At 42.7% G+C, this 25,925-nt stretch overlaps 1 protein-coding gene across 1 annotated transcript in view; it reads left to right on the forward strand.

Moving 5' to 3' along the window:
* The first annotated feature begins 4,147 nt into the window (after positions 1 to 4,147).
* The window catches only part of ADCY1 (adenylate cyclase 1), a 136,922-nt gene continuing 115,144 nt past the window's right edge, over positions 4,148 to 25,925 (forward strand). The window contains exon 1 of the mRNA XM_034065282.1: positions 4,148 to 4,816. Coding sequence (XP_033921173.1) covers positions 4,148 to 4,816 — 669 coding nt within the window. The remainder of the gene's footprint in view (positions 4,817 to 25,925) is intronic.

A 25,925-nucleotide genomic window follows, 5' to 3' on the forward strand; every position in this document is an offset into this window, starting at 1 on the left:
GCTGTACAGAAATCTAGTCTGTATTTCTTGATGTAAGTCTGTGAATGCAGTCCCCATACTGATTGCAAATGAAATCTGTGCATGATTTGGAAAAATATGCTTTCACCTTTTTTAAACCTTGGCTTGCCTCAAAATCTAGATTTAAAAAGAAAACAGTGACTGTTTCAGAGCTCCATAAGAGCAGGAAAACACTGTTGAATTTTTATGCTTCAGCCTGGTCATTCCTCCCATTTTTGTACAGGATCTCCTCTGTCCTGCCCACATCACTGCTTTTCTCTTGCTAGACACATTTTCGTGGTGGCATTAACAAGCTGTGCCTGCTAGAATGAGTCTGCAGAAATTCCTCAATAGCTTTATGCAGAGTCCTTACTTTTATTGTCAAAGGGGGTGAGAAGGAACGAGATTTCTATCCCTGTCTCAGAGGGAAGAGCACGGCATTCTGTTACAACTAGGCAGTACTAAATGTGGATAAAAGATTAAGATCTTTGAAATCCTCTCTCGGATAAAAATTAACACAGGACAGAAATTCTGTGGATGAAACTTTGATGATGTTTAAGTCTAAAATTGTCATGAACCTGAAAAGCTCTAGTTTTGTCCAAAGTATTAATTCCAAAGATGACCCCCAGCCAGTGCATCATGCTTGATGGGGTGAGGAGATAAAAAAAGCAAGTGTCTAGCTCAGTGAAGCAAAAAGATGGACAGTGAGAATTACAGAATTATTACATGGATAATCTAGATGCTCAAAGTGAATAAAGTTAGGTGTTCTGAAGCTCTGAGTAGCCCTTTAATTCAAGACTACTCCTATGTTGCAGTAGAAGGTAGAGGGACTTCTGCTTAGTGTAACTTAGCTCCATATACTGTCCAGCTCTCCATGAAGAAATGTTTTCCACTGCCAGTGACTCAACCAACCAAGTCCTTGCCTTTTAGGAAAAGGCTGAAAAAACAGATAGATTTTGCAGTGCAAAAGGTGATAAAGCTGGGCTCTTACCGCCCTTTCCTGTCAGTACTGCATTTATTCCAGAGTAGCCTCTGGTTACAAATGTAAGGGCACTCAACAGGAAGAGCTGGCTTGAATCTGGCCAACGTCCAGATCTTTGAGGGCATTATATATCAAAACTACTGTATATCTGCTTTAGAGGTAAGGCAGAGGTACACTACAGACCAGTGTTGTTCACAAAACCCTTAACAGGCTGCTGTGATCTGGTCTGAAAATACAGCACCATGTCCAGTGCACTGCAGCAGTTTTGTACCTGGTTACTTGCTTTATATAAAGATGCTTGCTTTAGTCAAAGGTTCTGAGGTTCCTTCTTTGTATTTGTGACATCAGGTGGTAAAAACTGGACTCTTCATTATGCAGGGTAAAGTGAAGTATTTACCCTGTGATGTGAAACAGTGCATAAAGGATGGAAGAGTTTCATTCATCACAGTGTGGCATTTCCATATTCCTAAAGTGTCTACGGAAGATGAAGCTTCAACAGTTCACTGCTTCCCCTTGACCTAATCAGAATGAAGATGTGTATGTCTCATACCTACAAGCCTTCTCTGCTGTATGGATGTACTAACTAAACCAACCTGAGGTTGTAAGAAGCATGAAAATAATCTAAACCACAGGGTGCCTTGTAGGGAATTACTTGCCTTCCATTTTCCCAGCAGCAAGCTGAGAGCCACAAGAAAGAAATAACTGCTGGCATGACAACTCTCTCAGTGGATTGCACCTAGGGCTGGGCAGCTAAGGTGCCACCTCTTATGCAGTGTGAGATGTGAAGACCACTAATTTCTCCCTCAGGATATATGACCTCAGAAGCAAGCTGAGGACAGGTAAAAGTATGACAGTATGTATTTCTCTAGTGTATGTGTGACTGAAGTGAATTTATGCACCAGAGTGAACAAGGAGATGGATTTTATTAGCCTTCCAAATATACTAGAGATACTGCAAAAATATAAATAAATAAAATAAGGGAAGCTTTTTTTTTGTTAGATTTCATTTCATTTCAGCTAAACATCTCTTCCTGTATCCAGCACTCACACCAGCAAATCCAATCCCTTTACTTTCTTGCAGAAGCAAGTTACAGAAATGCAAACAGCAGCTATTTTTTACACTTCTGCAGTGTTTTGAGGGTCTAAGTCACAGGCTGTGAAGCCACCATGAGTGGTGGGCACGGAGTAAGTAACAGTCATTGTCTCAAATGTGAAATACTTCGAATCTGTAACACACAAACTCCAGCAATGGCGATTCATTCCCTTCTCCTAATGAGGTCTGTATAGGTTCAAAAGAATGACTGCAGACAGAGTCTGGAGGGCTGAAACTAACATAAAATACTCAAATATTAATATAAAATACTATGCTGCTTTAGATCATATATCAGAGAAGGTTTTTTAAAGCTACTTTACTATCCAGAAGTGAAGTACCAACATTACTCACAGCTGTAACAAATCCTAGTGAATCCGTGCCTGCTGCTGGTCTTAAAGCTCTTCAGCCCAAATCCAGAACCAGAATATGACATCACTGACACAAAAATTACCCCTTAGATCTTCAACATACCTATGAGAGTAGGATTCTGCTTTGATTCCCGAAAATACTTGGGCACTACCTTTGAAAAGCCAAATGTTCATCATCTATTAAAGTCTTCCATTGTGACATCTCCCCAGCCCCGAGTCTTAAAAATGCCCGATGCAAAGCCAAAAGAAACATTGGAGTCCTTTCTCTTGTCATCGGTGAGTTTGAATCAAGTCTCATAATGCCAAAATTAGATGCAGTGGTTACAGAAAAGAATGTTGTATGTATTCTTCGATTGCAACTTGGTAGTAGTGGAATGTGGGAGCAGTATTATAGGCAGAACTGGAAGGCTGGGGGGGTCTTTTCTTCCAAAATCAACACAGAGACTCCCAAGTCAAGTTTCTGATGAGGCACTGAGTGCAGTTTTGGGTGGGATGATAACTCAGTCCTGCCACAGGAGTAGCCATCCACAGCCACCAGCTGGTGTGTACTCCCAGACAGGCAGAGGTGCGCACAGAAACGTGTTCCCTTGGCAATTTCCTCATTCCCTGCACTTTCTCCAACTGCTTCAGAGTCTAGGAGGCAAAACGAGTTAAACCCAGCATGTTTATTCAAGCAGATAAGACTTTATTTCGCAAAGGAAGGAGGATTCACCCATTTATGTGTATATATATTTATATATTTACACGTGTTTTGATGTCTTTCTATATAGATCGGCATATCTATGTATGTATTTAAGCAAGCGCAAAGGCGGGCGGGCAGCACCGGGCTGTCGGACAGCAGCCGCAGCCCGTGTAGGTGGGAAGGCGGCGGGGACTGCGCGGAGCACGGGCGGTCCCCCCGTGTCTCCCGAGCCGCGGTGCCCCGGAGGGGACGTGTCCGGGTTCCCAAGCGAGCGGCGCGCAGGCGCCTCTCCTTCCCCAGCCCCAGTGAGATGCTCTCGGACGTAGGAAGGGGATCGCCCTGCCTTTCCCTGTCTCCCGCCTTCTCCCCGGCCCCTCTGCCCCACTTTCCCTCCTCTTAGCCCAGTTCTTGGCTGGGTTTCATTAGCGGGTGTTGTTTTATTTTTTTTTACCCCCTTGTTGTTTATTGTTAGATTTTGGTTTGTTTGGGGTTTTAATATAAACCACTCCCTGCGATCCCGTTTGCCATCCGCTCTCCGTAGCTCCTGCTCCTTCAAATAGCGCTATCTGAAGGGAGACCCGCCTGTTGATTATCCCCCACTCCCCTTTCCCTCCGCTTCCACCCACCGTCTGCCCCCACCCCTCCCTCCTCTTGATTTCAAACCTTTGGATGGTGTTTTGGTGTCATTAGGAGATTAACATCCCTGGAGCACCAGGGGAGGAGGAGGAGGAAGAGGAGGAGGGTTGAGGGGAGAGAGAGAGAGAGACAGCAGGCAGGAAGGTTGGCGTATTAGCACGAGTGAGGCTCTCCTCCCGCCGTCCCAGCCATCCCCGGCTCCTCGGTGGCAGCGGAGGGGGGCGGTTGCCGGCGCCGCGGGCTGCGCCCGGTGCCCGCGTCCGCGGAGCTGCGGCTGCCGGCGGGCGAGCGGCCGCGGCTCCTGCTCGTAGCCCCCCTCTCTTTTATGAGCAGCGAGGCGGAGGAGCGGCAGCGGGGGACACCAGGAGGAGCATTTCTTCCCCGGGGTTTATGAATGGCACTGACATGGAGGAAATACCGTTTCAGAAAGTCAAGACCAAGAGGAAGAAGTGCTGTCACTGCTGCTGCTCACCGCCGCCTGCCGCGGCAGCGGGAGCGGGAGCCGGGCTGGGGGACCCCCCTCCCTTGCTGCTGCTGGATGCCATCGCCTGCGAGGACGAGTTTGACTGCAAGGAGCTGGAGGCTCTCTTCCAGAGCTACAACCTGAAGCTGGAGCAGACGTCCACCCTCAAGGCGCTGGCCGTCCTCATCGTGCTCACCGCCAGCCTGGCTCTGGTGGAGCTGCTCTCCGGCCCCAGCCTAACCATCTCCAAAGGGTCGCACCCGGTTCACTGCATCATCTTCCTCTCCCTCTTCATCGTCACCAATGTCAAGTACCTGCAGGTCACCCAGCTGCAGCAGATAGTCAAGCTCACCTTGCTCTTCAGCTTCACCTTCTCCTTTCTCTGCTGCCCCTTCTCGCTCGGCGCCTACGGCATGGAGCCCCCCAGCACCCCGGAGCAGGGCATGTGGCAGCTCATGCTGGTCACCTTCGTCTCCTACTCGCTGCTGCCCGTCCGGACCCTGCTGGCCATCGTCTTCGGGCTGGTGGTGTCCGTCTCCCACCTCATCGTCACCGCCACCTCCGTCAGTGCCAAGCGGCAGCGGCTCTGGAGGACGGTGAGGCAGGGCCGGGCCGGGCACTGCAGCACTGCACAGCCCCGCGGTGCGTGCCCGGGCGGGGGAGCGCGGAGCGCGCCCCAAGGAGCGGTGGAGCCTGCATGCGGTGCCCGGGATGCGCCCCCGGTGTGCCCGGCAGGAAGGGGCGAGCACGCACCGTGCTGCAGGCGGTGGCTGGAGTTCCCTAAAGTTTCCAGAGGGAGGGAAGGGGGGAATGGGGCGGCTCCTGCAAGACGGGACCTCTCGGCTTTGTGTCTCGAAGGGAAACGGGGGAGAGGGCAGGGGAGCCTGCACTGCCGTTCCCACGCTGGGGCAGGGCAGGAGCACGGGCAGTGCAAATCCGGTGTGTGTAAAGAGCACCGCTTGACTCAGGACAAACTTGGCACAGATAAGCTGTGTGTGCTAATAAATAACACTTGGGTCGAGTTGATTCGCACCCTCGCTGGCTCTCTCCGCCGTGGACGCATCTCGGCGTGGGGGGCCTCTGCAAAACTAGGTGGGACACTCAAAGGGAGAAGCCCACCTTGCTGTTCTCGCATCGAGCGAGGCGTTCCGCCTCCAGTTTACCCAGGGCAGCTGATGTCCCCCTCTCCACGGGCATTACCTGCTGTGTCAGTGAACTTCCTGCCGGTTACCTTTCCCCTCTGAATTCATCCAGCAAAACCTCCCTCTGCAGCAAGCATCTTTGGAAACGTGCTGCTGCACTCTCCCCCCGCTCTTTCCCGAGTAGCTATTTATAGCCCTGCAGGGCTTTCTCCGGCTCCCGTGGCCTGATGGGCCGCACTGGCAGGGGGAGGAGGATGAGGAGATGTGTGTATGGGAAACGCTGGGGCTGGGAGCTGGGGTTTGTTGCTTATGTGGTGTGGGAAAGAGAAATTGCAATTTCTTTGTGTCTTCCCTCTCACGGCATTGATTATGTCTGCCCTCAGGGGAAACACACGGGTTCTGGGGTCTAGATTGGTGTTAAACAACGATTTAATGCATAATTGAAGTACTTAGTACATTACTCCTGCTGAATCGTGGTGTTATTCTCCACGGCTGGGTAAGGCTATGTTGTGATGCTAGGACACACACAGTTGGCATGGCCATAAACACTGCCATAAGCAGAATTGTACACCTTTGTGTCCAGAACTGAGAATTCCTTCCTCCGCCTTACATGCTCGCACAGACACACGCCCCAGTGTGACATCCATGCAGATAATGGAGATTCACAGGGACAATCAAAATAGTGGGGTTACTGAGACAAACAGGATTATTCTTGGCGTCGTGCTGCTGAGCTGGTGGACAAAATAAATTGTATATTTTGAAGGGGAAGAGAGAGATAAGCTGAGCTTTATGATTTACCCAGATAATCTGATGGTCTATTTTTAAATGCGTGATTTAGAGTTTCCATGAGAAGGAGAGCTGATGAAATGCAGGAGCACTGAGAGGAGCATTCCTTAAAAGCATCCAAAAGGATGCTAAAACCACTAGAATACTTTCTCTTTGAGTAGGGCTGAAGGCAGCTCTTTTTACTGGAGTACCCATTAGTCCGTGTGGGAGTTCAGGTTGTCCTGGCTGTCCCTGACACAGAGGCAGGTTTTCCTTGATGCCAAGTTGCAGCTCAGTGTGGCACCTGCTGTTCTAGATGAACGACATACAGAAGCTGACAACAAAGTCTGCTCACTAAATAATCTAACTGAGGACTTGAATGTGAAACATTTAGGGGAGAGGGAATGTGCTAACTCTCTTTCTTCACACTAGTGTAACTCAGTTATTCAACAGGCGAGAAGCTGGCTTAAAAAATCCTTAGAAGCAGTTGACTAGTGACTGATGTGACACACCTGTGTTTCTTCTTCATCATCTTCTTATTTCCCACTAAAGTAGTTTCGGTCATTCGTATGCAGTCCCCAGGGCTGTATTCTTTGCTGATAACAGGATGCAGAAATCAGCTCTGAGTCAAGCAGAACTGGTCTATGAACTTGTGTTGCACAGAAATACACATTGATTCGTCACACGTTTGCAACCAAAAGGCATCTGATTTGAAGACTCTCTGTGTATGGAGGGGACTCTTCCCTCACACAGAAGTTGATGTTTTTTCTCATTTCCAAGGAACAATTTCACAATGGTTGGAAATTTAAAGCCTCGTAAAGGCTGCATCATCTGATTTTTATTTGCCTGGCCTGAGAGTAGCTCAGCCTTTTTTGTGGAATCTAGAATGGATGTTGACTTGTAGTCCGGATCTGCTTCCCAGCCACTGGATTCAATCATGCCCATCCCAGTGCTTGTAGACACAGCATGTGGTCAGCCTCTCAGGGAGGCAGGACTGCTATCTGCAGGGCTGCGGTAGCATGGATGGCTCTATTCTTTCTTCCAACCTTTTGCCCCTAGCTCCAATAAACCAGATGAATTTAAATCTTTAAATAGAAATCTGCCATATCCAGAAATGCAGAAGCCTGTGCACCAACCACTGAGGCTGTGTTCATTGAAAGAAGCCTTTGATTTTGGGGTAATTCAGGTAGGGAACCAGTCTTATTTTTGTTTAGCCTGAGCTTTAAGGAAGCACAGATTCAACTTACACTGAAGTTAACCTGGATGTTGTCAGCAAGAGCAAGCACTTCACCTTGTTTCAAGTTCAACCCATATTAAACCAGGCATAGTCAAGTTAATGCACTTGTTCTGAAATGAACTTCTGGATGCACATCTTCTATTCCATGTTATCTGAGGATTCACCATATGCAGATCTTTGAATGTTGAAAACCTCACTGATGACAAATAACGCTGAATCATCAGTGGGTCCCATGGCATGCTTAAAATTTGGATTCATATAAATGTACAAACACTTCAGCATATTAAAATCAATAGATCAAGTTCATTGTGCGAGAAGTTTTTTATGGGGTCTACACAGTAAAGCGCACTTTGCTTTCTGTCACCACAGTGTTTTCTGTGGAGATCATAGGCTCCCATCTTCCAGCTTTCTCTGCCATTAGATGTCATGCCATGCTGGAGTTGAAACACAGGTATGTGTAAAAAAGCAAGAGGAGATGAGGAATGCAAGTACAGGGAGGCAAAGAGTGCCATGGGGTTAATGTGGCAGAACTTGAGCTTCATCTTTCCACTCAGTATCTGTTTTTATATCAAATGGAAGATTCCAGTATGCTAATCTGCTAACCTGTCCTGAGCATTTCTTAAGAGAAATGCAGCAATAGATAAAATGCATATATGAATAAGTGGAATATTCATAGTATGTGAAGAACTTGAGGGCAGCCTTGACTAAGTTCATAGCAAAAGGTGTGCTGACTTCGCAACTGGTTTTGCATGTCTTATTTGACACTGTGCTAAGGATGTCAGTTGTGTGTATATAACCAACAGTGTATTGCTCATGTTAGTTGGGCTCTGTCACTTCACTGGAGTCACGGAACAAAATGCACATGCCATATGTGACAAGGTGTCCACAGGCATCTGACCCTACAAATCAAGTTTTAACAGCTTGGATTCTAGTCTTGTGTTTGTTTGCTCCTTTCTTTTTTCCCCAACATCTTGTAGATGTATGTTAGTGCTTCAGAGCAGTTATGGAAATGCAGAACCCTGCCCCAAGGAGCTTAGTCTAATTTTTGCTGTGGTGAGGTGAGTGGGTGTTAAGAGACATTAAGGCCAGATGGGGTGAGAAAGGCAAAGGCTGCTCGCAAGAATTACCCAGTAGTAGCATGTGCAGCTTCATGACTGACTGTTAAATAACTTTTGTTGTGCCTCTAAGTATTTTTGTCCCCTTTTTTAAAAAGGGGGACAAAAAGGGAAAGGAAATTCCAAAGGAAATCATACATCAATAAAGTGCCCTCACACATCACAGAAATCCTTGTGAAAGACCAAATCTTTGGTGAAAACCACATTCCAGCACAAAGAACAAAGAGCAGAAGGAAGAAAGATACTAACATGAATTAGTGAGGAAAATAGTGTGGGGCTTTTTAACAGTGTGGTGTAATAAATGTTGTAGATCTTTTCAGACTGTATGTAAAACTGGTTTTGTGCCTGGGTTTATTTATTTGTATGGTTATCGGCGTTATTGGTTCAGCAAGTACCAAAACTGTAGTGGGGAATGAGTAGGCTATGAAAAGGATAACATGGAGGAAACTGGTAAGAGGTATTTTAATTCATTAAATACTTCCAATTTTTTGTTTTTCTTAGCTCGTTGCAGGTTAGTGTGGCAGTAGCCTGGAATGTCATAAGGGATTATCATTAGCACCAAAGTTAATATTATTTCTGCTAGTGTTAAAAATGTAATTAGTGAACACATCACTGACAGATCTGTTATCTCCACACCTTTGTCTCACACAGAAGGTAGAGTCTAGCAGCCTAATGAAAAGGGTTGCAAATCAAAGACAGCTCAGCCCCATTATTGTTATAATTCAGTGCAAAGCTCAGGTTTTCTCCTTCATACATATAAAATACTGCTGAGGGACTGTAGTAGTTCATTCTGAATGGTGCTTTTCAAATATTAGTATCAAGAATATCTCCAATATTGGAAACATACCCAAAAAATGCACTAAATATCTGTTCAAATTCACTGTTTTCTTCTCTTTTCAAACATTGGGACCATTGCACTTAGAGATTTTCGTTATCTGTGCCTAAATCCAAGCTGATATTTAGCTCATATTAAAAGATAGTAAAGCTTTTTCTTGTCCGTAGTTATAATGGGGTTTTAATCTTAATGTGTGCATGGGGATTGCCAAGTAATGACCACAGTCCTTTTACCAAGGGGCTGAAATACAGGATTTTTTATGGAATGTAGAGCTCAGTGTCTTTTTCCACACAGAGATTAATAAGCTTTTGGCTTCCTGAGTCTGCACATTGCTGACACTGCTAGTCTTCATGATGTTCCAAACAATAACAGCATGCTGATGGTGCTGCATGCTTGAGAAACAAGAAGCCTTTGGGAAACCAGCAAGAAGCCTGCAGACTTGGTGAAATAGTAAAGAACAAATAACTTCATAAATTTAATTGGTTTTCTTATACTTAACAGCCTGGGGAAAATGCAGCTTCCCTCCAATGAATGTCACCATGTTCCCAATTCTACAAGAATTGGAATGTTTTTGGTGGCAGTGCTTTGCAATGACTTTTCACCTGACCTTTGTGGACACCTGTGGCTGGTGTGTTACTGTTGTATTGCAGTAACACCTGTGGGTCCCCATGATGGACCACGTGCCTCTTAACTAGCCCAGTGAATTAATACATGCCAAATGGATGCAGGTGGCTTTCTCTTTGGCTCCACCTCTTCCTTTCCTATTCTTTACTTTTTGTTTGGAAGAATCTTCCTATGGAAATGTCCTCTCCCATTCTATATTTTTTGCTTGGAATTGTACATTAAATTTGCTAAAGGTAAGTTCTGACTGATTTCTCAGGCATTTCTTAACACATCTTAAAGCCTTGTTATGCTCAACATCTTGTTCATGGACAAAGAGCAAATGTATCTTATATAAAGTTAGGAAGTTTTTTATAGTATAACTGAAATCCTAAGTGACTACTTCAGGATTTTTTAATAGGCTAGATCACATTATTCCTGAAGAAAAAGAGAGCTTCTGTGAAGAAAGTGTTTTAACAATAGTAACAGAGCTAACACAGTTATACAGTCATTTCGTTTTTACCCTCATCCCTTGACATTGTGCTCACTCTACCCCTGCTTCTCCAAGTCTTATGGTTGGTGCCTTCATTCTGCTAGTGGTGGTGCCTATACTGGCAGCATCTGGAGTCCTTCACTGGAAAGACCTTCATGTTAATGGTTTCTTTTTCTTTGCTCTAGGAAACATTTGTGTCTTGGGGACACCTTTATAAGTTTGCTAACACGCATTTTTCTTTATTAGTCTACAGCTCCATGTTGTATTCAGATGTACTGTATGTGATTCCTTTTATACATGTTTAGATACTTGTTCTGATCATTGGTGAGTCTTTTTGATAGCAATGGGTGTTGTCTTAAATACCAAGCCTATTCTCCATCTTTGCAGTTCTGTACCTGTACTCCTCTACACCATTTCCTCTTGTTTTCACGTCTCAAGGCCTCTTTTATGTTTCTGTAGGCCTATATTTCTGTATACTGCATCATGATATTGTAGTAAAGCTGTTGTGCAAACATGCAAAGATAAGCATAAGTAACACAATTAGCTACAGACATCTGGTCAATTAGGAATAAAAAGCCATTTTTAAATGGTTTTATGTTTAAACCAGGTAAAACAAAGTGCAGGGAGGTCAAAAAAAGAAGTGCAGCCTTAACTTCTAGCCCAGAGCAAGTCAGTCCAGAAGTCCTGCAAAATGGGTACAAAGCTTATGACTTTCTGCATAGCAATGGTAATACAGTATTAAAGGACTATATGGTTGCAGTCCTTGTTAATAGGTATGTAGTTTAGACTGTTTCCATAAGTCTTCTTATTGCTTTCATTTTAGTGCTAACAAAGTGGGCCAAACAGTGGCTCCATTACAATGGTAAAAATAAAATGGTAACATTTTATTCTCTAGACCCTGGTTAATAGCAAAATATTGCAGGGAATGTTAGTAATTGGGGACTGTATTTGGTTTACGTACTTACTGCGTGAAAAAGCAGTTTATGTATATATTTGGACAGGTCTGAGCTAAGGGGTTCCCAGTTTGTATTTAAAGATCTTTGAGGCTTCTATGGGCTAAGTTATTGAGGGTTTCTATTTCTTCTTTAGTTTCTCTTTCTTTGTCTCTCTTTATTTCTTGAACATGAAATTTTGGATATATTCAGTGCTAAAGTCACACGAGAAAACTTTGAGAAGAGTCAATATTTGGTCTTGATGTGATCAGCCATTTCTTCTGGACCCAAACTTCTAATTTTGTAGATGGTTTTCTCCATCTTGTTTTCCCCAATTACTATGGTAGTGCTGGACAGAACTGGTGTAATACACCATCCAGCTAGTGAAGGTTTCAGTTGCTTTTCATCTGCTTTATACACAGCCCTGAACGTTTGCATATCTGTGTTATATGGCTCTTACTAACTAGAGCAGAAGTTTTTTTTCTAGTATTTTCTTCTCTCATTCTGTCAGTTTAGATGCATTGCATTCTTGCATGCTAAACTCTGCTGTTGCCACTTCAGAAAGCATCAGGTAGCATATATGTTTTCTGTCTATCGTAGTCAGTTGTCTTGTTCTTTCTTACATTCAAAAGGCCATAAACTCGTGTCTTCTCTACAGGAATAAGGTACTCTAAAACATAATTAAATGTGTGTGCAATGTATGGAAAGAGGGAGATGAGCCAGAACAGCATGGTTCTTGTCGCTTATAAGCTCTTGGTTATGCCAGTATGGAATACTTGTTAGAAAGTGTGGCAAAGGGCTGGTGTGGTTTCGTGCTGTTTTCATGTTCTGATTAATTCATAATATGTTACAAGAATAATTCATCTGGGTCTTAAAATATTCCAGTTTACAACTCTCCAACACTGCTGACAGGAAGAAGTCAGGCAGTCCTGCAGGACCCTTACTGTTGGGTAGGGGACAAAGCTACAAGTGGAGGAAGAGGCTTTGGGGCTGAGCTCTGTCCTTGGCTTGCTACGATAGCTGTGTCTGAGAGACCATCAAAATGCCTAATGTAACCTGTATGTTTTGTTTTAAAATTTCTGATTTCCTTCCTTGTGTTCTTCCCCTGGGAAACTTCATGGAAGAAACTATCTTTGCTCTAGACTTTTAAATACATAGCTCTAGGAATTTGAGGAAACAGCGTGGTTGCTACTCTGTCCACTTGTTTGTTCTGTATTTGGGATAACCAAAGATAACCGCATTACTTTTCATTTTCTCAAGTATAGTCTGTGCAGAGTACTTCCCTTTAATGCAAGTTAGTCATAGAAGAGGAACCTCTTATAGACAAACAGGCCTGTAAGAGACAATCTATATCGGGATCAAATTCCCACCATTGCAGGTTGTCTCTTGAGTCTGCTCTGCAGACTCCTGTTCACTGCTGTCCTGGCTGTGAGAGATTTGGATGCTACTCCTCATCTGGGATTATGGGTCACAGAGCTTCAATGCTGTGCTCTGGAAATAGAGAATGGCTCCTCATGGGTGTCCTGTGTGATTGCTGATACTCTGCAACTGTTGTGCTGATGTCTCTGCTGATCCATGATGCTTTAATGCAGATGGGTTGTAGTGGGGCTGTGGTAGTTGAAGAAGTCTAGGCTTAATTCCATAGTTGGATTAGCTGTGGTAGGTGCTCTATTTGTCTTCTTTGAAATAGAAGGAATAATGTTGCTGTTCAAAACAAAGAAATGAGTGTTATCTCCATGTTCAGTATGTAATTTTCCTCTTCCCACCAGCAGTTATGTCCATGTCAGTGGTGAATGATAGCTGCTTGAGTTCCCCAGATGGAAAGCTTACTTCAGTTTATTTGGCCTTCTCAGTGCAGCCCTCTTTCTGGTTCAGGCAGTAGCAGATTGAGGAGATTGCAGCCCAGTTAATTTGCCTCATCTCTTAGTCCAAATGAGCTGCTTCATCAATAGTCCATTTCTCCTGACTTATGCTGTTAAAGAGATTAGTCTGATTTTTCTCTTTGAAGAGAGCACAGCCTGAAGAGGGGATTCCTGTTCTGAACTGCACTTCACAGTATTGGCTATTATGAACGCAATGGCTAAAACGGCTTTGGTAGGAGGGTAATGTGCTTTTCTAACTGAGAGTGCATGCTCTTCTTCTAACAGCTCCTGGAATATCCTTTACTGAAAGGGTTGGTGATGTTTTAGAGGAGAGAACAAGCTCCATTTGCTCCATTGCCATTGCTAAATTCGGTATCTATAAAAGGGTGGTTTATAAAACTGGCATGGCTTTTTTATCTCTCAGCATTATTTCTGAGCTTTGTTTCATGTCTGACAGAAGCATTAAGAGAATTGTGAACAAATTCCTGAATACCTGCTGACTTCAGTGCAAATCTTATGTGTGGTTAATATCTTTATTTGATGGGGACCGTATAGGGTGAGCTGTAGGATTTTATTAGCTTGCCTGTGGGCAGGGGACATAAAAATGTACCTCTTATGCTTGGATCTTAGGACAGCAATTTTACGGCTAGGATGAACAGCGGTACTGAAATGGGCAGTAATCACTAGCAAGGCAATGAGTTATTCTCTACCCTTAACAAAGTTTGTTGCATTGCTAGTTTATCATCAGAAAACCTAATAATTTAAAGGAAGAAACCAAACCAGTTTTACTTGCTTGCTTTTTTTCCTTTTCCTTCTGTGGCTTTTGTGGAACCAGTCCCTGTCAGTTTGCGCTGACTGCTGCAGTTCCTGGTGCAGTGCCCTCTACTGAAAACTTGCCTCAAAAGAGAACATCAACAAGATTAACAAAAAAGGGAACCTTCTCTTGGGATGGGCATGACTGCAGAAAGGAGACTGATCTTTCCTCATTTCCCTAAGGGTGCACAACATTCAGTCCCAAGACTTCATCGATCTTTTCAGTTAGTGAGTCATGCACCTTAGTCCCAAATCTCTATGGTATCATTTGCAGAAAGACCCATCTCTCCAGAATGATTGTATACCAGGAAGAGCTTTGCTACTGATCATAATGATGTTTCCGTCTCTTGGGCAAAAGATTTCATACTTAAACTAGGGAGAAATTGTGTTTCTTACAAAATGTCTCACATGCCCCTGAAGTTGTCTTTTGAAGTTTAGTTAAAGTTGGTGTTGCTCTGTAGAGGTAAGGATTTGACACCTATATAATCCATTATCTACCATTCTCAAAGAAACTCTCTTCACAGGGAGATATCAGGTGCTATCTTCTTTTCCCCTGTGTATGGTGGTTGCTGCTATTCCACTCATGAAAAAAAGAAAAAGCCTGAAAAATCAAAGACTTACAACTACTTTGTGCAAAGCCATTTGAGAAACTTTCTGAAGTTGTGATCAAAACCAAAAAGTAATCCCAAAGCTGGTTTATAATGCACTGCTGAGTTGCAGTAATCGTCCTGTGCATAGTCCTAAGGGGAGATGATTTTATTCAGTGGTAGAAACCTTGGAAAACAGATTTTACGGTGCAGCATGTAAGTAGACATTGGCTACAGCATGAGCTTCTCCTGTGGCATACTGCAACAAATGTAAAGTGTTTTGAGCGTGTGGGATTTTTCCTTTAAGGAACTCTTAAGTCATCTGGAAAATATTGGGTACAGTAGTTCAAAAGCTGACATGCAGAAGGCTATCTTGGAGTAGCTGAGGAAGGAAAAACCTTTAGGGGTCAAGTTAGTCATCCTCAGGAGAAATATTTCTCCCTCTAGCATCTGGAAATCTCATAGTTGTTTTCAGAGTTAGTTTAACTGTCTCCTTTTGGAAAGCTTCTTGGGATCAGTGTAGGTGTCAAAGGGCTATTGATGGCCTAGATGTAATATAATATCACTATATTATATATGTAGATGCAACTACACATCAACTGTGGATGTTGATTGGTATTACCGGTCTGTAGGCTGAGCAGTTTCTAGGTTAAGTTCCTCTGGGGAGTTTCATGTGACAGAGGAGTACCATAGGAAAGATGTGGTCTAGCCAGCTTTCTCAGTCTTTGTCCGGTAGGTACAATGCTTCCTGACTTACTCCTCTCCTGGCCTCTCTTCAGGGGTTAACTTCTCAACTGGCACACAAGTCCCTGAGCATGGTGAAGGATGGAGGAGATCTTTTTAAAGACAAAATTACCAAGATGTGAACAGATACCAGACTTCCTTTAAACAGTCGTAATACATAATAACACCAAAGGCTTGGCTCCACCTTCTGTTTTACAGATTAACTAGTCCTTATTAAACTGACGGACATAGAAGACTGTCCATGTCAGTCAAACATCATGCCAAAGACAAGAAGCAAACTGCTTTTTGTGCCAGCCTGTTGATGATGCCCTTGGGGTTCTCCATGTACAAACCCTACCTCATGTTTGTGCCAGCTTTATAGTGTGTACAAACAGAACAGGAACTCCGGCTGATGCATTTTTCCTCTGACTCTAAGGAAACTGCAGCATAAGCCTTTGTATTCAGAAGATGCTTGATGCACCATGTTCTGGTACATTCACTTTCTCCACTGTGGAGCCATTCCCTCCATTCTAGGTCAGTTGTGCCTTTGGTAAGGGTGTCCCACCTGAGGCATGCTTTGGGGAATCTGCCAGTCATGCTTAGTTACATGAGCTTACAGACTGTCACACAGCCAAGTTCATTTTGGTAATGTGGCATTCTGTGCTGTAATCTCATCTCTGTGGATCATAAAGTGGGATGAAAGTGTTAACACATGAGTCAGGTAACAGGAGAGGTAACAGAGCCTGGTGATGACTAGTGACACCATTACATTTGCTGTTTAAGTCCTGAATAGTAAACCTGGAAACTATTAGCAGGTGTGATGATGTGTAATGCTCAGGTGAAGCCCTCTGAACAAGAATCTGAAGTCTCTAGGGTTGAAAGGCAGTGCTTAGGCTTTGTTCAGGCCCTAGGATCATCAGATATCCAGAGTCTAGTAGTAAGGAAGTCCCATAGGTCAGTGATTAGGGTTAGACAAATAATTTAAAGGCCAGCTCTTTCTTTCTGGGTTTCCTAAAGTTGGTATTAATGGCCTAGTTTTATGCTCAGGCTATATTTGAAGTCCTTGAAAAAGCAGTGCCATAGATGTGGTTATGGAGCCCTTTTCACCACCTAAACACAGTTGAAGACCTGCACTGAACGGATTAGGGAGATAATGCAGGTTAGAACCAGCCTGCCAGGATAGACTCCTGGATGGATGAGTTCACTAGTCCTGTTCACACCTCCCTGGACTTCGATGCTGGCATAGAGGCTGGAAATAGGAATGAGCAATTAATGTGAAAAAGGCCAGAAATGCTTCTTTTTACTGTTCTGTTGATTTATGTCCATGTGCTGTCACAGCAACCATGTCATCTTCCCTGCTATGTGGGAACTTCAGTGGGAATAGCATTAGCTCAATGGTCTTTTGTCAATGTAGCCTAGCTTTTCACTTCATAGCTAACCATATGTGCATTAATTTAGATATAGATGTTTAGGAAATAGGTAAATCAGGTGATACAAGTAAAGGTTGGGTTCATTTAGTCTAGCCAATAAAACAATACCTTTCATTGATGGATCATGGAACAGCTTTCACCATAAGTGCCAAACCTTTATAAGGGATTTGCAAACATAAGTTATTCTTAAGGACCAACAACCATACATTTGTTTCAAAAGCCCTTTAAAAGTGTTTCAAGATTCCTCACATAAGCCATTTGTATAGAGGGTCTAGTTTGTTAGATGGTGCCAAAGGAGTGAAGTGACTTTTAAAATGGCTGGAAACATATAGAATTTAGACAGAATTTGTTTAAAGATTACGAATTCCTACAAGGTGCCATCTTTAAATGCCCCCAGAATTACCTCAGTGTCTATACAGAAGTTTTATTTTTATAACCAGTATGGTGGACTCAATCAGTGAATCATAGAACGCTTTAATTTTGAGGTAGTTCATGATGTGTCTGGTGCCAAGTATAGAAGATTTTGATATGGATTTTGGGGATTTTGATATGGAAAATCAATGGGCTTTGCATGTTAGCATGGAAATGTTATGTGGATGTGTTACTTCTTTCAGAATGGACAGGAATTCTCTACTCTGCATTCAAAATACAGTTTCTACCTTATACTGTTTGGTTCTGAATACCTGAGTTACAAAGCAGGCACTCAAATGAAAACCCCTTAATTTTGATAACAAAGATGATACCCTCTATTAGTCTATGCTTTCTGCTGCATCCAGTCGTAATCAAGAGCAGGAGATTCTGCATCAAATCTGCATCCAGTCATAGTCAAGAGCAGGAGATTCACAGCATGTTTAAATTCGTCTTGCAGTGTCTTTCAGGAAGAGGCCTTGGACAGTACTGTTGTTGCATGTATTCAGATAAAGATGTCTTGCAGCAAATTAATGGAAAACACAAGAGAGTGCTTGCTGGAAATGAATGATGCAGTGCTATGAAATCCATCACTTGTATATCCTGAAACCCGTCTCACTTTGCAACAGTGTCTCAGGGAAGCATTGCTTGCTTAAGATGCTGCTTTTTCCGTGACTGTTTTCTCACTGCAGCTGAGAAAACACCAACACAAAGCAAACAAGGGATTACTCACAAACCTTACGTATCAAATTCCGCTCTAAATTCAGCTTGTATTATTATTATTTACCACTGATGTTATGGTAATGCCTACAGGTGTCAACTTTGAGCTTCTCAACTCGCTGCTTGCTTTACAAGTGTGCAAAAAGTAGGCAATCTGTTGTCCTCTGCTAGACATGGAGAGCAACAGATAAAAGGCTAGAGATAGAGGAGCAAGATGATTTTCCAAAACTCAGAGATCCACCAGAGCAGACTGTGTCTCCTGACTCCAGCTGCAGTTGTGTGGGACAGGAATTCCATAAAGACAAGGCTTCATCTTAAGCATCATACAGCCCCAAGGAATAGTTGAAGATATTTCCATTTGCTCTGGGCTAAGCCATATTGTCATGTTTTCTTCCTTTCACTTACTTTGAGAAGCACCTTTTCCTCTGGTCTGTGTGACCTGGGGCAGGATGTTCATTAAAGAGCGAGGAGTTTCATGTTGCAGTTAAATGGAGCATGCTTACAAGTCACTTAAACTTTTTTCTTCAGTGTATTTGCCTCAGTACCTTTGTTATTAACTGCATGCGGTGTAGATAAAAGTCTGATTTTTGTGTACCCAAAGCAATGACATGAATGTACACAACCAAGAACATCTGTTTGTCTATGTGTTTTCTAGTAAGAGTCAGAATGGTTTCATTTAATTATTTCCTCTCTTGGGCAAAGTAAAGCTACAAATATGTTTTTTAACGATGCTTCATCATGGTTATAGAAGAAACTAGCCATACGTTTAGAGGCTGTTCATGAGAACTCTGTATCCCAGATACAATGTTGAGAGAAAGATGGAGCTATGCCAGAGTGCATCATATTTTAATTCTGATAATGGTAAGAAATTAAGAAACATGAAATCTGAAGAACGAATATGGTCCTTAATTGCTGAGTATTTGAATTTGTTGGACATTTCTAAAGAAATATTAACAGGCTTTTTGGAGGCAGTACACTGGTTAACCTGCAGAGGATTTTGGTTTCCTTTTCCTTCATGACATAAGAGGTAGGTGCAAGATGTACCTGGCCTAATTGAGAGGGAGCTTGAGGGAGTCAATGGTTAGTCAAACCAAAAAGAAAAGGAAAGCTGTCCAGTCACCTGTTGCCAACTGATGATAATTCCCAGGAGCAGCTTCACAAATACTGTGAATTAGAAAAACCTTACCATGCACATTATGGCCTTTTACCTGTGGCTGTTGTTTGACAGCACGTGGTTGAACCATACATCAAAATGATCCAAGAATAGATAGAAAGTTCATGATGTGAGGAATGTAAGTAGCTTTGTTTTAGAAAACATTGTGAAAAATTACCATTACCCTCCTCTTGTCTGCTCTCATTTGTGCAACTGCCGCTGTGCTTGTTTTGTGCTATTTGAGTAATCCATTTGAATATTGTAAATGCTAAAGTGTACGATTGCCTACACAAAGAGCATATTTATTCTGAAAGTTATTGAAAGAAGTATCCTGCCTGATTTCTATTTTTTGTCCTTCTTCATTCAGTTTTTGCCTCCCAAAGGAAATGAGTCAGAGGACTCCTAATTTCTCATTCTGTCTGTCTCTTTTCCTTGTTACTGTTCTTGCACAGACCTCTTGAAGATTTTCCTTCAGCTCATCTCTGAGCATCTCTACGATTAGGGGAAGGTCTCTTTTTGTTTGATTCTTTCCTGAATTCTTGTATTACATAGGCCATAAATACAGATTTCTGTATCTTGTCCTCGACTCCTGCTTGTGCAAGACCCTTATGGGAGGAATTCATCTTGGTGCAGCTTCCATTCCTTAAGCTTCTCAAGAGCAGAAATTTATGCAGAAATTAGAAGAGGTAAAGGGGATCTCTCTGCCTATTCTGTTTCATCCTGGAACAAGTGGCTTAGCCAGTGACTTCAGTGGTGGGTTTGCTTGAGTATGAACATCAGTCCATAGACTAGTTTTCAGTATCTAAGTTCAAAAAACAGTAGGAAGTGTACTGGCTCTTCCTGCACTGGTGTTTTGTACTGCTTCAATTTGTGAACCTCTGGTAGTAGCTAAAGGGTTGTGTTTCTTTTCAGAGTTCTTGGAAAAATATATAGCTCTCCCTAATATTAAGAACATTTTGCCAGTTAAGTTTTGAATAAAAGTGGAGTTTTCCTGCTTGATTAGTTATAGCTTTCTGGATTTAACACTTTTTCTAAGGGGATTTCCTTTAAAGAGCAGGTCCTAACCTGGTGGAGGTTGCTGGATGCAGCCTCAGGGTCATTACTGAACAGCAGTAAACAGAAAATAATGACAGCACTGAAACTGCTGTTTTCCTTTTATTTTTTGCCTTCTGTTTGGGTTCAGGTTCTCTGTGTAACCCTGACCAGCAAGTGTAACATCCTAAGCGTGTTGGGTTTGACTTCCTGTAAGCATATCACAATAGTAAAACTCCATGGGGTTTTTTTGTTTGCTTCTTGAAAGATCATTTATCAGCCAGGAGATAAAAAAATACAGCACTCAACCTTCTTCAGGTGAAGTTTGCTTTTTGGGGTGAATAAATACTCACTGACAGTCCCTGTCTTCTGAAGCTTTGATGCAAATGTTAAAAGCCTCCAGAACAATATAAGTTGTGGCCCTTTACAAATAGAGTTTCCAGGGCAACTAAAGGGCCTGCTGTTTCCTAAACACTGTGCTCTCAAGCAGAAGCATTTGTCTGTCTGCTGGAAGATTTTACATTTAAGCATGTTTTTATTTACAGTCATATTCCCCATATGAAAAAATATCTCTGTCCTCATTCAGGTCTGGACTATTTGAAAGTAAAGCAGGGAAATGTGTTGTATAACTCCCCTTTAAATGGGGTTTGTACTGTAAATTTGACCAGGGTGATATCAGAAAGCTGGCAGATTTCCCCGTGTGCTGCAGCAGTGTCCTTCTTCTACCACCCAGCCAGGGGCTGATGTGCTGCAGCCCCTCTCAATACAGTGTGCTTTGCCACTCCTGGCTGTTGAATGGTCACTGTCAAATCTCAGGAGAGGCTTTTGTTGCCATTCAGTTGCAGGAAGAGTGATTTATTTATTTATTTATTTATTTAAATTGATGGAATGTAGGCTGTGAATGTGAGGAATAGATTCTTTACAATGAGGGTGCTAAAATGCTGGCACAGGTTGCCCAGAGAGGTGGAAGATGCACCATCACTGGAGACATTCAGGCCAGGCTGGATGTGCTTCTTGGCCACCTGATGTAGTTGATGTCCCTGTTCATTACAGGGGGATTGAAGTGGAGGAGCTTTGAAGGTCCCTTCCAACCTAAACCATTCTATGATTCTGTTAAGGTTGTATCATTACTGCATGTGATCAGTGTTACAAACTTGAGTGTTGTATGTCCTATTTAAGTATTAATGCAGGACCAACAGACAGTATGCAAACCCTCCCCGCATATGGTGTTATCAATGTAGTATATGACTTGGCTGGACTTCAATGACTTGTCAATAGATTAATAGAATCAAGTCCAAAAAACAAAGATGCAAAAAATCATTTTAGTGTCTTTCTAGGTGTGCTTCTGGCAATGTACTTTCAATGTCTGCAGTGTCAATAGCCTTGGTGAGATGTAGAGAGCATGGTTAATACTGTGGTAACACTATTCAGTATTCTGGTGCAACTAAAGAGGTGTTTTAGGTGCAGTAATTTGGAAAACGAAGCAGAACTTGGCCTCATCTATATTTGCATAACTTTTCCTGATTTCTGCACCAAATGCATTCATGCATATCCAAGTACTGCACACTACAATGACCTAGATTAGAAGATGTTTTAATTATGTATACTCATTAGTACATTCTAAAGACTTACTCCATTTTCTTACTAATTTTAAGTGAGATGAGAACCTGTGCTTATTTAAGGCTGTCTCCTGTGAAGTTAGTTCATACAGGTTTAGAGACCCCTGTATTTTCTGGGTTTTATGTTTGTCCATCCCTTTCTTTCTTTCTTTTATTCCTTCTGTTTATTTTTGTTTCCTCTTTGTGCTTTTTGTTCTTTTTCTTTCATTCCTTTGGGATTTTTTCTCTTTCTTACTCACTTTCTTTCATTCCCTCATTCCTTCTTTCTTTCACTCCCTCTTAGATTCCTCTTTCTCTATTTCCGTATGCATCTCTTTCATTCTGTCTTCTTCAGGTGACAGAAAATAAACACTACTTATTTTCTGCATGTATTTCCTTCCTTAAGGCACAAATGTTGGCTTCACTGTTCATGCAGGCTGCTCAGATGATGATTAACACAAGCCTAGCACACTGGAAAATCTGTAGTACAGGAGTAGAGCCTGTGACCTTCTGTAGGAATGTGTTCGATGTCTTGATTTCACTGGGGCTTTCGACTAGAAAAGCCTAAGGAAAAGTAGAGCACAGATTTCAAGTTCTGCTTGTAGCCTTTCATGGATTAAAGCATTTTAACTTCTGAGGCTTGAAACAAATTCTTAGGCTTGTTGCACAGAGAAGCAGTGACCTACTCAGGTCTCATCATGAAACTGGTCAGTACATGTAAGGACATTTAAGTATAAATCTGTAAAGGTATCTGTGAAAGTTAAATAACCCTTTAGAAGTAATTGAGACCATGGTGGTGACTGTATTATATGTTGAATGCTACATTATCCTCACAAGTATTGATGAATCTTAGAGCCTCAAGGTTGATTTTAGGGACATTGAGGCACCTAAATATGTGTGTGGGTTGGCACCAAAGCCAGACAATGGTTTACTGCTTTCAGCTGCCTCATAGTAATATCTTTACCACCAGGCCTTTTCTAGCAGAAGCTTTGAAAGCCATGGATGCTGAAGGAAGCTGTGGCTCACATAGAAGCAAGCACTAAGAATAGGCAGGAAATACCTTTTTTTTCACTAGTAGGGCTTAGTCTGATGAATGTTGACTCAGGAATCACTTTCCATTTGTCAGGCTCCAGGAGGGACATGTGCAGGCTGTGAAGTACAAATGAATGCAAATAGAAATAGTTCAGTGTGTCCCTATTGCCTTGGGCAGTTACTGGGCACAGCAAACCAAAGGTTTTAAATGCCTTTCTTCTGCAGAGGGACACCTGATTCTCCCTGTTCTATAACAAAAAACTTTGGGCTTTCAGCCTGGGCCTGAGGTGGATACACCTGGAACACTTGTGCTGTAGAAGCTGCTACAATCTTGCTCCAGCTGTGCTCCCTGAACACCTTTCAGGGTTGTGTACTGCTGAATTCAGTTTGGGCCAAAGCATCCGAAAGGTACCTACTCATGCAACCCTCCACAGTAGAGTTCACCCTCTAAGTCTAGACATTAGCTCTTGAAACTGCATAGAGCAGTGCAAAAAGAACTTTATCAGCTTCTTGTTTTGTGTAGGAAATTTGTGGCAGATTCACAGGATGTGATTCACAGATCCTCACAGATGAGCATCTCCATGAGCACCACAGGCTGGTGACTCCCTGAGTGTGCATGTGGACTGCACAACTAGTCAGTTTGTGATTGGCCTTTGTTAATTATTAGACTGCAGTAAGACGCTATGTTTCAAAGGTCAAGATAGGAACCACTGGTACCAAAAGACAATCAGAAGTGCATACTAAAAAGGTACCACTGTAATAATGCAACTGTTTGTCCAGGCACTTGCAATAAAACATAACTGGTAGGTGCTGCATTAATTGTGAGAGCTTATCCAAATAGGAGAGAGATTTATTTATACATTCCCCAATTATGAATTGAACTTTATTCCCTGATCCAGACTGTACCATATCTCCAGTATGTAAGCTGAAAATCTACCCCCTGATGTTTTTTGCTTTGCTAGTTCTATGTTTGATTATAGCTATTTAACAAATCACCCCAGAATACATTCACCATCATTGAATTTGTACTCTGAAAATACTTTAAAAGAAGCATTTTAAGACTTTTCTTGTGGTCATATGCTGGTAACAGGAGCAATATAGTTTGCTATGATGAGATCATATACAAAGGAGAAAGGAAGATATGATCAGATGGAATCACACAGATAAGTGCTATCTGTGTTACCAGGAGGGATTGTAGCTGGGCTATCATGTGGTTGCAGCTGCACAGCTTAGGTTTTTGTTCTTAATCAGACAGATGAGCACAAGCAATACAGCAGCATGGCTGGGGATTTCCGGAGCATTAGCAATCACTGAAGACAAAGCATATGAGAAGCACATGCTAAGTTTTTAGCTAAGAAGACTGAAATATCTGTGGGAACTGGAGGTCTGGAAGGTTTTCCCATTTGGAAAACGGGCAAGAAATATTCTTAGAATTTGCTTTGGCTCCCCTTAAAAGGAGCATTATGGTCTGTATACGTCTGAAAGGAGGAGGTTTCTTAAGCTATGATACAAGAAAGACAAGATGGCATGTAGGTTATCTTAAAATAGAGGCTGTTCCTTAGCTGCCTCCTACTCGACTGTCAGAGTATATAGCACTATCCCTTGCATTACTAACCCCTATGCAAATGAACACCATGCAGAGAAATAAAAGGTGAATGGAGGGTCAGGCAGAGCCTTATCAGACAGGCAAATCAACCCCCACAAACCTTCCAGTCTCCTTTCTCCAACATCTCTTTAGCATTTTTGCCCAGAAAACTAAATTTAATAAGAAAAGTCCCTCAGCAAAGACATGCATTGGGGTTTTGTTGAGCTGGCTGGTGTGCTAGTGCAAACCACAAAGATGGTCCCTGCCTCCTCCCAAATAAGTATTGTTATACGTGATAGTAAATATTAAGGCACTGAATGAGGGCAACAAATTATCATAGTAATCATACCATTAATGCATCCATCTTTCCTTAAGGCACATGTATGTACATTTAGAAAGAAGGTGTCCCATCTGTTCAAAAGCTTCCTGTGTCTTCTGGAAAGAATTATTTCTGCCTTTATTGCCAGTCTCCGTGACACTGTGTCCCTTACCTCCCTCTGAAGGTATGCTTTCAGGAGTGAGTGCTGCAGCAGAGCACCCCTAGTCCTGTTGAAGGGTTTTCTCTGTGTGTATATCTCCAGCACTGATCTGTTCCAGGGCAAGTTTCTCCTTGTGGTTTGAGGAATGGTCACAGCTGCATTTCATAAACAGAGATTTACACAGCTGAGAGTGAGGGCAAATACAGTATAAAAGGATTGTAGTGGAGAGAGGGAAAGCTGAGCTCGAACTGCAAGTGGTGTAAGGGAAGCATCTAAGCAAGCTGAATTGGAGGACTTCAGTGTTCTGCTGGTTTCCTGCTTGGGATGAAGTGAGACCTCAGGTATTTGCTCTGTGTACAACAGCTGAGGGAGATCCTTGCTCATCTCTTACTCTGTGCTTTCTGTGTATGTCAGTGTAGCACTCTGCATACGTGTTTGGGTATCTAGACTTCCACATCACAGTTACCTTCATGGAGATCATGGTCAAGAGTATGATATGTTTAATTATCGAAGAAACTCATTTTATGGCCTGTTATCCACTTAGAATCTTGTTTGCCTCACTATGCCTGTTGCCTGGGGCACATTCAGGGATGCTCTCAGTACAGCTTTTTCCTAGAGATTTTGTTGATGCTCATGCTGTTGGTAGCAGGTTTTGGAAACTACTTCTCACTTGCTTATTTTTTTTCTCTGTCTCTCTTTCTCTATGTCACAGTGAGCTGACCTCTCAGTAAAGAGAGGCCCTTGAATTATGTCAGGCTGTGGGAAACCATGCACTGTGAGCTACAAGTGTAACAAAAATCAGCTGCAGTTGTAGTTCTGCATATCTTAGAGTTAAAAAATGACTCTTACAGTGATAATTTTGCCTATAATCATCACACACCATGCACTGTCTATCCAGTCCAGCAGTTAAAATGAACTGGCATTCCCCTTGCACAGTGCCCACACGGGTCCTGCTACCAGCAGGATCATCAGATCCATGGTGCCAGGCTGCTCGCTGCAGTTGTTGCAGCCCCTCAGATGGAGGTCAGTGGTGGGACAGGTGCTGTCTGCACCCTGCAGTGGCCCAGCTTGAGGGACTACCAAACCAGCTCATATTTTTGATATGCTGGGAGTATCACTTTTTTTTGCACTGTGGATTCTATTCCATTCAAATTCACAACAGCC

This window comes from Melopsittacus undulatus, chromosome 1 (genome assembly GCF_012275295.1).
Source record: "Melopsittacus undulatus isolate bMelUnd1 chromosome 1, bMelUnd1.mat.Z, whole genome shotgun sequence".
Lineage (NCBI taxonomy): Eukaryota > Metazoa > Chordata > Aves > Psittaciformes > Psittaculidae > Melopsittacus > Melopsittacus undulatus.